A 12,994-nucleotide genomic window follows, 5' to 3' on the forward strand; every position below is an offset into this window, starting at 1 on the left:
TTTTTCTTTTCTAGACTTTGAGATTTTCCAGTCCAGATTTTTAGATTTATATACTTTATCTCTATCCTTTTAGTGCTTGCCCATGACATTTTACCATATTTAACTCAATAAAATCTAGAGTTAAACAGCATCTTCACCCTCCTCCTAAATAATACAAGCACTTTAGCCTGCTTTCACACAGATGTCCCAGCTTCCAATTTACTTACTATTGTCCAATATTCCAATTCTATTTATCTTTTAGCCTTGAGAATTAGACATGGCATTTTAAAAAACAGTGTTTCAATTTACCTACACCTTGGCAGTTTTATTTTTCTTCTTGCATGTCAGACGTCCTCTGGGAGGTGGTGGTGGCTGGTGGTCCCTAAACCAGCTCAAGTCCTGAGGTGGGCTTGAACAGGTGCAGCTGCACCAGCTCACTGGATCTGTTCTTCACAGTCTGCCTGGAGTGGCTGGAGACCTGAAGACCCCTCCTCATCTGGGATCAGTCCAAGCAGCACATATCTGGCCCTAGGTAGACTGTGGGCCCATATTCCATGTGTCCAAGTCAATGGAGGCTGTGGTAGGAACATATCCTGGTGCTCAGTGAGCTGGGGCACTCAGAATCCCCATTCCTGTGGTAGCTGTCTTCTCCCTTGTTATTTAAACTGTGTCTTTTTCAAAAGTAGGTGATGCATTAGGTCCAGGTGGAGCTCATGTAGATGTGTGTATGTGAGGGGATTGGGGACTTCAAGCCACAGGCACACCAACAGCCCTGGCCACATGGAAACCTTAAGTAACCTGATCATCTAAAACAGAGCTGGCCCTATATTCAGCCAATGAAAAGATTGGTTGATGCTCAGTGACTACTGGGAATCAATATTCCATGGCCTCTTTCCTTTCTGCCCACTGTACACCAGAACTGCCAGGGACTGGCCACTCTGGACGATGCATGAGCATTTCCAATGCTCCCTTTGATCAGGCCATCCTATTTTTCCCATACTTCTCTTAAAAGGACCCAACTCAACATCCTGCTCAGATGTCATCGGTGCCTCCCTTCCCAGTAGGTGGAAGGCACTTTCCTTGGAAAGCCCACAGTTTAGTTCAGCAACCATTAGGGTGGCTTTGCTGTGGTCTCTCTCCTCTATCTACTCCTGCTTCCTAGTACCTAGGACAATGGATGCGCCTAGCAGATACTTAACAAGTATTTGCTGAATAAACTAATCCAAGTCTGTGGATAGGGTCAGGTTTGCCAGTGCTGCATGTAGAGAAGAACAAAGACCAAGTGTGGTCATGACATTTCAAAGTGGAATTAAGTGGCAGAAATGCTCTTTCCCTCTCCCTTTTCTACAACCATCCCTCCCCCACCTCCACCCTCCTCCATCAAAACTTACCTTGTTTGGAGGCAAAGTGAAAGAAATACTTCTAAAGAGAGGCATGGAAACTGTATGTATGGAAACAGGAATCCTAGAGAGAATCAGAAAACTATCTGACCAGAGACTATTCTCTTGTGAACAGTGGATTTTGGAGCCGGGGAGACCTGACTTACAACTCCGTCTCTACTGATAAGCCCCACCTGGAGTATTCTCAGACAGGTTACTTAATTCTCAGAAGACTCGCTTTTCACTCTTTGAGTTACCTAGTTCCTAGTCTTATACATAGTTAACAATATTTTGTTAAATTCTACCTGTTCCCAAGAGAACTGTTTCTATGTTGTGACTCATCACTTACACAGCCTGTCCACTCCCAGGGGTTATGATCCAGCCCTAGTATGAGGATTAATCCAATTTGCACTTCTCCTGGTGGAGGCACAACCTAATTTCTCATGAAATGTGAGCTACTAGCCCTGTGGGATGAGTCCCCTGGGCACTCCTTGGTTTGGATCTGGTATAACTTACCCCCCAAAGATAAGATACACAAATGGCTCTCTCTGTATGATACTCCACCTAAAGTATGTCACAGCCTGTTTACTTTTGAAGAATTCCTTTATTGGAGTTTCACCTTACCTTGCCACAACTATCTGGCTCTTCATGGCCGAGAGTGAGCCCTGAATAAAGTATTCACAACATTTTACAACAGACAATACACACACGCAGTGCATGAAATCTTTACAATAACACAATCAAACATTTAACAGGATTGTTAAGAAGCATGAATTTCCTATTCCTCCATTACTGGTAGCTACTTAGCTTTTTAGCTCTTGCAATAAAATGCTCTCCTTCTCATCATTCCTATTCATAGGAATCCCTGAATCAATTCTTTTTGTGTAAGGTACAAATTCATGTTGAAGATGTGTTCCATTAGTTATTGAATGTGCTGAATTTCTGTCTGTGGTAGAACTCTTCATTTGTAGCTAATGTGTGAGGTTTTCACTTATCACACATTCATCATTCATTGAGAGGGTTCATTTGAAAAATTTTAAAGTTTCACCCATTCAATAACTTCAATAATGTATATCGCAACATTACAAAAGTCCAATCAACTTGAATTTATTTATGAGTGACTCTCTCCTATCTCCTGTTAGATTTATAAGTCTACACTTTTTACATTTCCTACAATGAAATCCAAATTTTGTTTCAGAAGTTGTCATCACTCCCCGCAAATCAGTTAAATCAAAGTTATTCTTCATGATCACTATGATATTAATTTATATTCCCTGAAGCCTGCCTCTCCCTGAATTTGCCTACTGGAGGTCCTTCTTGGATCTTTTCCACTGACCAATGGATAATTGGAATTCAAAGCTATACCTGAATTTCCTACATTTCTATTCACATAACTTACCCAAATATGAACTTTCTGATGGTGACTATGAGACTTCTAATTGAAGTCTTTTTCTCATCTGTTTTTTATGTCCAGAAATATCTACTTATTTTGAAGGTTTTCTCATACTCCATAACTTTGATAGGTCTTATCCCCAGTACGAACTATTTTATATTCCATAAGGGCTCAACTACTTTGACACTGGAACCTTCCTTGCTGGCTATGATTGAAAATCACAGAGAAAAAAATTACTCATGGTTTCACTTATACTATGTAAATTATAAGCCATGAACAAGGACCTCAGACACTCTTATACTCATAAGATTTTTCTTCCATTTGGGTTCTCTAATACTAGGTAAGCTCTGCCTCCTACAGAGACATGCTCATCCTGGTCCCATCCAGAGCATTCCCTCCCTCATGAGTTCTCTTCTGTGATGCACTACTATGACTTCCCATATTTGTCACATTTAAAGATTCCTCCCCAATATGGGTTCTTTTATGCTTGGTGAGATTCGATCTGATATTGAAAGCCTTCCCACACTCGTTACATTGGTATGGCTTCTTTCCAGTGTGGATCCTTTTGTGTTGGTCAAGGACTGATCTGTAATTGAAGGATTTCCCACACTCACAATTATACGGCTGCTGCCCACTGTGGACACCTTTATGGTTGATAAGACTTGAGTGTGAAATGTATGCCTTCCCACACTCATCGCATCTATAGGGTTTCTCACCTGTGTGGATCCTTCTATGCACTGTGAGGCCTGAGCTGTTCCTGAATGCCTTCCCACACCTATCGCACACATAGGGTTTTTCCCCTGTATGGATCCTCTTGTGTTGAGAAAGGAGAGAGCTGTAACTAAAAGATTTCCCACACTCAACACATTTGAAAGGTTTCTCCCCAAGATGGACTCTTTTATGGCTTATAAGAGTTCTGCTTGAGAAAAAAGCTTTTCCACATTCATCACATGTGTAGGGTGTCTTGCCAGGGTGGGTACTTTTATGGTTAATAAGGCTTGAGTGTGAGATGTACGCTTTTCCACACACGTCACATTCATAGGGCTTCTCACCAGTATGGATTCTTTTATGCACTTTAAGGCTTGAGTTGTTTCTGAAGACCTTCTCACACCTGTCACATTCATAAGGTTTCTCTCTAGTGTGGACCCTTCTGTGTTGAGAAAGGAGTGAGGTGTAATTAAAAGATTTCTCACACACATCGCATTTGTAGGGCTTCTCCCCAAGATGAATTTTTTTGTGATTTATAAGGGTTCGGTATGTGATGAAGGCTTTTTCACACTCATCACACTTATAGGGCTTTTCCCCAGGGTGTACACTTTTATGATTTATAAGGCTTGAGAGTGAGATGTAGGCTTTCCCACATTCTTCACATTTGTAAGGTCTCTCCCCAGTGTGGATTCGTTTATGTACTTTAAGGCCTGAATTATTTCTGAAGGCTTTTCCACACTCATCACACCCAAAGGGTTTCTCCCTTGTATGAATCCTTTTATGCTGTTCAAGGGCAGAGCTGTAATTGAAGGATTTCTCACAATAACTACATTTATAGGGCTTCTCCCCAAGATGGATTCCTTTGTGGTTTTTAAGGCTAGAGCGTGAGATATAGGCTTTTCCACACACATCACACTTATATGGTTTTTCCCCAGTGTGAAGCCGCCTGTGGACTTTGAGTCCTGAATTGTTTCTGAAAGTTTTTCCACACACATCACATACATAAGGTCTCTCTCCAGTGTGAATCGTTTTATGCTGAAGAAGAAGTGAGTTATAACTGAATGATTTTCCACACTCCTTACATTCATGGGCTTTCTTCCCAGGGTGAATGCTTTTATGGACTGCAAGGCCTGAGCTATAGCTGAATGCTTTGCCACAGACATCACATTTGTAAGGTTTCTCTCCTGTGTGGATCCTTTTATGCACTATAAGGCCTGAGCTGTTCCTGAAGGCCTTCCCACATTCATCACATTCATAAGGTTTCTCTCCAGTGTGGATGACTTTATGCTGAATGAGGAGAGAGCTATAATTAAACGATTTCTCACACTCATCACATTTATAAGGTTTATCTCCAAAGTGGATGCTTTTATGATTTAGAAGTGTTCTGCAAGTAATGAAGGCCTTCCCACACTCATCACATTCATAGGGCTTCTCCCCTGTGTGAATCCTTTTGTGGACTCTAAGGCCAGAGCTATTACTGAAGGTTTTCCCACAGATGTCACATTCATAGGGCTTCTCACCTGTGTGGATCCTTTTGTGGACTCTGAGACCAGAACTGTTCCTGAAGGCCTTCCCACACTCACCACATTCATAGGGCTTCTCCCCAGTGTGGATCCTTTTATGCTGGTCCAAAACAGAGCTATAATTGAAGGATTTTCCACACTCATCACACTTACAGTTCTTTTCCCCAGAATGGGTGCTTTTGTGGTTTATAAGGCTGGAGTAGGACATGTAGGCTTTCCCACATTCCTCACACTTGTACGGCTTCTCCCCAGTATGGATCCGCTTGTGGACTCGAAGGCTCGAGCTGCTCCGGAAAGTCCCTCCACAGTCATCACACTCATAGCGTTTTTCACCAGTGTGCATAATTTTATGTTGAACAAGTCGGGAATTATATTTGAAGGATTTCCCACAGTCATCACATTTATGTGATTTCTTAACAGCACTGGTTTTCTGCTGTAGACTGGGATGAGAGTTTCCATTAATGCTCTCCACACATTTGCCTTGTTCACTGCTTTTCTGTTCTATACAGACAGGCTGGTGTGTAACATGTTTTGAGCTCAGATGTAAGCTTTTCTCAGATGCCACATCTTCCTGTTCTGTCTTTATATTTGCTGTATTCTTGGTTTTGCCAATCTTTTCCCTGATGCCACTTTTGTCTTCCTTCATTCTTTTTCCCTCAGGCTTTTCCATCTGATTCTCTACCTTGCTATCCCAATCACAAGTTTCACCAACCTTAGATTCCTGCATATGATCCTTGTGAAGACCTTCCACTTTTGGCCACACAGATTCTGCATTTCCAATATTTTCACACTTTTCAGTTGATTCCTCATCCTCAGTGCCCCTCGTCTTCAAATGTGACACTAAACCAAGAAAATGAAAATGATACCTTCACTTTAGAAGAAACTGAAGGAATTACACCCAAATTCACTCATTCACTCAACAAATGTTTATTGACTACATGCTGTGTGATAGGTACCATTTTTAACTGCTGGGGATACAGTGGTGGACATGCCAAAATTTCTGTCCCTGTGGAGCTAATGCTAAAATGCTAGAGCCGTGGATTGTCAATGGAACAGAGAGCTTTTCTATTCTTGCATAACAGCTTAGTATGAGGGCAAGTTGAAACGGGTTGGAATGACACACAGAACCAAAGGCAACATTGATCAATTTCTGAAAAATGCCACCTAGTCTTGGAAAAACAAACAGTGGGTAAAAGTAATTTCTGAAAAATAGGAGACTGAAAGAGTAATAAAACAAAAGCTAAGAAGACATAATCAGCAGAGGGCAGGCAAGCAAAACTAAATCAGTACATGAGTAGAGGTATTGGGGAATTGGTTATGAAATCATGAGGACAGTCATGTCAGACATGAGAAAGAAAACAAGCTGCTGCTGCCTGTCGTTGGTGTGGCCCTCCTAGATTTCCCTTCCAAGGAAAACACTGACCCTGGAGAGCGGTTAGTCAGGGAGGAACTCTATATGGAAGAACACACTCTGGCTTGCCAGGCAGAGGCTTTCACTCCTACTTTATGAACAGGCTAACTGCAGTCAGAGCATATCAAAGATCAGAAGTTAAAACACAAACCATCAAGCAAAGGATAATAATACTGCCTAGGTTCAAATACCTAGCTGTATGACCTCAAGAAAGTTATTTAACCTCTTTATGCCACAGTTTCCTCATCTGTAAAATGAGGGCAACAGAACTGTTGTGAGTATTACATTAAATAACATATATAAGGTATGGAGAACAATGCCGGTCACTTGGGTAGTTCTATATGCTATACCATCTATTTTATTATTTAATCAAGGTCAGGTTACTGGATCAGGGCTAGAACCTCAGGATAAACCACAGGACTCAGGAAAGGTAAACCCCTTCTCAAAGCAGATTTTAGGGCCCAGGCAGTGACTCTCTGTTCCTCTGAAGGCACTCTACACACAGCTGGCACTCCATCAGCATCCACCTGCTAAAAGACTGACTCTTGAGAACAAAAGAAACAGTTCTAAACTAGTTGTTCCCCAACCTTAGACATTTAGACATTTGTGATAAGATTTAGTTAAAGTTCAGACTTCCCCTCTTACCCTGGGTATCAGACCCTCTTGGTTGGTACTCTGTAGCTCTACTTAGAAACTATATGTGAACATGTGGCACTAAAAGTAAGATATATACTCTGGAGTAGACACATATAAAGAATCACACTCATGATCCAACTTATGCTTATGGGATTGGAATGATGGACTCTGAATTAAAATTTACGGAACAGGAGGAGCTAGTAACCCAGAATATCACCAGGAAGATAAAATAAAGAATCACTCAGTAGACAGTTTAAAAGGGTGGTTCATCTGAGAAAGCTCCACAAAATGACTATTAAGTAATATTAGGTAAGAGATCATTAGAAGTCACTGAGGAATGCTGGCATGACCTAGTTCCTTGCTCCCTTTCTTTACTACCTTGGGCAGAGCAGTCCATGCCATTTAAAATGTGAGTGCTACTGGGTGGGCAGTGGAATTCCAGACCATCAACAGCAACACACCTTTCATCTGAATCCTGCTCCCATCACATCAGGGACCTTGCTCCATCCATTCCCTTTGGCCTTGGCCCCTCTACCTCTACTCACCCTCAGCCCTGAAAAGAGAAAGATGTTCAAGTTTCTACAGCCATAAAACTAATCCCCTAAAACTGCCAGGGAAACACACAAAATTTGTCAGGGGGAAAAAAAGAAAAGGAAGAGCTACAAGGGAGGAGAACTAACCATACTAGATATCTAAATATGCCAAAAGGCTGCTATAACTAAAACAGTGTGGTATTGGTATATAAATAAACAGAATAGAATAAAAATTCAGAATAATTCCAATTACACATAGAAATCAAGTATATGATAAAGATGGTATATCAAATTATTGAGGCAAAAACGGTCTTTTTAATAGTGTTGGAACAAGTATAAAGCCATTTGTAAAAAAATAAAATTAGATCCATTCTTTACACCATTCACAGGAATAAACTCCAAACATAGCAGATCTCTAAATATTAAAAACACTATACAAATGCTAGAAGAAAACATGGGTGAATGCCTCCATAACTTAAGTACAGAGAAAGTTTTCTATGACCCAGATGCAATAAACGAAAAGATTAATAAATTGGACTATACAGGAATAAAAGTAAAATTGCATGGCAAAAATACCATAAGCAAAATCAACAAATATATGACAGGTGGAAGAAAATATTTGCAACATACATCATATATAAGTGCTTATATAAGTGATAATATCTCTTATATACAAAGAATTTTTAAAAGTTGAAGAAAAAGAGACTAAAAATCCTACAGAAAAATGGGCAAAAGACATGAAGACAATTCACAAAAAGAAAAACTAAAACGGCCCTTAAACATGTTTTCAATTTCACTCATAATAAGAGAAATGCAAATAAGAACTATACAAAGATCCCCTTTCTCATCTATCAGATTGGCAAATATTAAAAAACTTAACAATATGCTCTGTGGGTGAGGCTGTGGGAAAACAGGCACTCTCATCCATTACTGGGAATGCAAACTGGCATAACCCCTGTTGAAGGAAATTTGCCAATATCTACACAACTATGTATGCATTATTCTCTAATCGAGAAATCCCATCTAGGAATTCATACCAAAGATACACTTCCAACAATACAAAAGTATATATGCACAAAGTTATTCATTGTAGCCTTATTTTTAATTACAAAATTTGGAAAACTACCTACACGTCCAAGCACAGAAGACTGGTTAAATAAACTATGGCACATATACACACTGGAGAACCAAATAAGAATGAGGAACATTTCTATAAATTGATAGGAAGCAATTTCCATGACAGGTTGTAAAGTGAAAAAAAGCATATATGCTACATTCTACGTAAGAAAATAAAAAAACAAGCATACAGCTGCTTATCTTTTCAGTAATGAGAGAATCCACAGAACAGTGAAGCCTGTTACCTATAACGGGTAGGGCAGGGGAACAGAAGCGAGAGGGGAGAGAGACGCTCAGAGTACAGCTTTTTGTATAGTCTTTACTCGTGGAAGCATGATCATGTTCTGCAGATTCAAAGAATAAAATTAAATCAGTGAGAAAACTGGACAACGGTAAAGTGAAACCAGAAAGTGAACAGAAACAAATTAACTCATTTGTGTTTCACATGAATACCATAAGAAGAAGGAAACAAAAAGAAACAAAGAACTAACCCATGTCACTTGGGTACATAGTATGTGACTATACTATATACTCTCAGTCTTGGGAAGGCTGGAGGGGGAAGTGGGGAAGAGCTGCAAACAATCCTTTTTAGCAGGTTTGCTTTCTGTAGTGGAATGGGCAAAGCAATTCAGAAACAATTTTAGATCTATTATGAGACTGAGTAAATGTGTTGATTTAGTTGAGAGCCAGGGCCCTCCTGGAGGAAGAAGGAATATAAAAATATGGAACAGGGGAAGATAAGAAAGAACCCTTTGTGGACAAATTGGAGGTACTGGTGTGAACTCATGATTTCTAAATTATATATAAATGTGCACATCATATAAGTGTATATTCACATGTATTTAAATTTGTATGTATACGTGTGTGAATGTACATATATTCTCTAGCTCTGTCTGCTGATAGCTAAGAAGCAAAAATACCTGAGTTAACGTGCACACATCTAGCACCTTGTTCTGGGTCTCTACTACCATAACCTAGTAAAAGGAAGCAGGAGGATTCCAGGCTGGGGGCAGGATAGGTACAAAAGGAGCTGAGACATCCTGTTATGCCAGCAAATAAGGAGATGCTTAAAACAACACAAAACAAAAATGTGGGCACAAGACCCAGCTTCAACACCGAATTTAGGTTCCATAATAATGATTATGTAAAGAATCGTAAGCCATTGAAAATAGGATTTCATGAGTCCATACAGGCACAAATAGGGGAGAAAGGGAGGCCTCTTGCTGACAGCAGAATGCCAGGGCCAGTTGGAAAATGTGGAGGGAGTAGTAGAGTTGCAAGAAAAAACTCAGCATTCTGCAACTATCAAGGTAAAGACTGGATCAGGGGAGAATTATCAATGGATTCTAAATCTAGGGGGAAATTCTGACAAGGAGCAGGATATATGCATGGTCTTAAAATATTCCCCCATAGACCGCAAGAGGTAAAATAGTAATTACACAGTGGAGAGTCTTGGCTAGGGGTCTTAAGTTAATATTGCCAGTGGGGGCAGATAAACATCATGTGCTTCCAGAAGTGATGCCCTGAGAAGGACACATCACTTATAAGAATGCATTACCTGAAATGAAACAAGGAAACATCAGGTAGATCAGATAAATCCAAAATAAAGAACATTCTACTAAAAGCTATTTGTATTCTTCAAAAATGTCATTTTCATAAAAGACAAAGAAAGGCTATAGAAATGTTCCATATGAAAGAAGACTGCAGAGATTTGACCACAAATTCAATACCTGACCTCACCTGGATGTGTAGTGAAGGGACAAGCTTTATAAAAAATAATCGTGCCAACTGATAGAATTGGAGTATGTATGATAAGTTAGGCAAAAGTAATATCAACTTTAAATTTATTCAAGTTGACAATTATACTGTAGTTATGCAAGAGAATATCCCTATAAATATACGCTGAAGTGTTTAGGGATAAAGGGCCATGCATGATGTACGTAAGTTACCCTCAAATGGTTTAGGAAAAAAGTAGATAGATAGATAGATAGATGGATAGATATGCATGAAAGAGCAAGAGAGAGAAGACAAAATGAAGTAGAATGTTAATCACAGGTAAATGAGTAAAGGGTATTTTTTTCACTATTCTTACTCTTGAAATTTTTCTATATATTTGAAATTATTTCCAAATAAAAAGTTTTAAAATGTCAAAATGTAAATTTAAAATTCTCTCAACTATACCTTCCCCTCCAGGTACTGCTTTCGCCATCCTGTCTCCTGTTCACAGTTGTGTCTTGGAAAAGTGGTCTTCATGTCCCGTCTCCCCTCATGCCTCATCTATTTAATCTGAATTCTTCCACTCAGACCATGCTGCATTAGCTTCTTCAGGGCCAGGTGCTGACTCCCCCCCCCCCCGCTAGCCCTTGGATGTTCCTGGCTCCCTGTTCTGTCTTGAACCTCTCCTCTTGTGACTCTACATGCTCTCCCTGGGCAGTCCCATATATATGCGTGGCTCCTACAAGCTGTCTTGTAGAACCTCATCTCTGGCCCACACTCCTCTCTTCAATTATAGAGCCTCATATCCACCCGTCTCGGGCACTTCTCTTTCCCTCACCACTCCACATCCAAAAGACCACTTAAGACCAGCTGATTCCACTGTCTACACAGTTCTCATGTCGCCACCCCCCACTCCATTCCCACTGCTAGGGCCTTAGTTTAAGCCCTCCTAAATTCCCTTCTGAACTCCTGCCATAGTCTCCTACCTTCGTTCTTATCCCTTTCCAATTCTCTTCCAATAACTGTCAAGAATTTTGTAAAATGCACATGTGAACACTCTCCAGTGGGTGTTTCCAGGCTACCTAGTGTGCTTGAAGCCTTCCGCATCTGGCCAGCTGGAATGACTTGCTAAACACCAAAGGGGCCATGCTAATTCACCCCTTGCTGACACCACACTTACTAATGCTTGACCCAGATGGACCCTTTCCCCTCTCTCTGACAGGCTAATTCTCAGTTCCCTTCATGTCCTCTCGGATTCCTTGTTTGATTGGCTGCTGACTGGCCGGGTCTACATGAAATCACAAATACTTCACTGTTTACCTCTCTAACCTAGGCAGACTCCAGGAGTCTCCCTGTTCTAGCCCTGCTTAACCTCCTCTGTTTGGGTGGAAGCAGAGTTTCCCATCATCTGATTGTAGTTCATCCAATCCCCTTAATGACAAATCAAAACAGAGCAATATAAATGTGTAGCTTCACTGAAAACAGATGGTTTGCAATGAAATTCATATTAATCAATACTAAGACTAAGAAGACTTCAGTCGAAAACACAGGCAGAAAAGCACTAAAACATAATGATGGTATTAGAAGTGGGAAGTCTGTGGGAGATACTTAGGTTATGAGAGTGGAGCCTTCATGAATGGGGTTAGTGTTCTTAGAAAAGAGATACCACAGAGACCCCTTGGGGCCTTGGTCTTGGACTTCCCAGCATCCAGAACTATGTAAAATAAATTTGTTGTTTATAAGCCACTTAGTCTGTGGTATTTTGTTATGGCAGCCCACAAGGACTAAGACAGCTGCTAAATTGTAAAGACAGTCAAGAGAATAACAAAATATTAAGTTATCCTTACAAACAATACTGAAGATACATTCTAGTATCTCAGTTATCTCTGCGACTGAGTGTTGCCCAGCGAACTTATATAATGATCCATATCCTACTTTTCTCTCCAGCCACTGGGCTAGTCCTAGGGACACAGAGATGGAAAAGACAAGTCCTGGCCAATAAGGACTTGCAAACTAGTATGAGAGTCTGGCAGGAAAACAACCAACACACAATAAAAATGGCAGACACTAGGCATGGATGATGGAAGAAGGGGTAGAGATAGACTCTGCTTCAAAGAACTAGGAAGAGCTTCAAGAAGAGAGGAATAGTTCTAACAGAGGGAAGAGCAGGTGCAAAGGGGCTGGTGTCCACCACCCTCTGGACATCTGGAACAGAAGATGGCAGGCAGAGCTGGATAAGTGGGCAAAAATAAGGGCTGCACCAGGCTCTGCCCATCATACTAAGGAGTCCAGACTTGATCCCGAGGAGTTTTAGGCAAAGAGGGACAAACTCGGATATGCATTTTGAAAGATCACTTATTCGATCAAATCAGGAGTAAGTAAAGGGCCAGACATAAGACACTTTAGGTTTTGTTGGCCACATACAACTCTATTACTTGTTTTTCTTTTCCTTTTTTTCTCTTTGCTTTGCTTTTGAACATCCCTTTAAAAATGTAAAAAACATTCTCAGCTTGCAGGCCATACAAAAACAGACCATAGACCCAGAAGTCTACCAATTCCTGTTAGATAAAATCAAGGAATCAGAATTAATTTAGGATGGT

The 12,994-nt window shown here is 40.5% G+C and overlaps 1 protein-coding gene across 4 annotated transcripts in view; it reads right to left on the bottom strand.

The window, feature by feature from the left end:
* Positions 1 to 12,994, bottom strand: part of ZFP62 (ZFP62 zinc finger protein) — a 51,345-nt gene that overhangs the window by 35,482 nt on the left and 2,869 nt on the right. The window contains exons 1-3 of one of the 4 annotated variants that reach the window (XM_068536614.1): positions 10,860 to 10,896; positions 7,491 to 7,582; positions 1,918 to 5,822 (exon numbers count right to left, since the gene is read on the bottom strand). In XM_068536614.1, the coding sequence (XP_068392715.1) occupies positions 3,106 to 5,822; positions 7,491 to 7,497 (2,724 nt within the window). In that variant the 5' untranslated portion in view covers positions 7,498 to 7,582; positions 10,860 to 10,896 and the 3' untranslated portion in view covers positions 1,918 to 3,105. Of the gene's footprint in view, positions 1 to 1,917; positions 5,823 to 7,490; positions 7,583 to 10,859; positions 10,939 to 12,994 lie in introns of those variants that run through there. The other 3 variants (XM_068536613.1, XR_011073210.1, XM_068536615.1) reach the window with 3 other exon arrangements.

The sequence above is a fragment of the Eschrichtius robustus genome, chromosome 2, assembly GCF_028021215.1.
Source record: "Eschrichtius robustus isolate mEscRob2 chromosome 2, mEscRob2.pri, whole genome shotgun sequence".
Lineage (NCBI taxonomy): Eukaryota > Metazoa > Chordata > Mammalia > Artiodactyla > Eschrichtiidae > Eschrichtius > Eschrichtius robustus.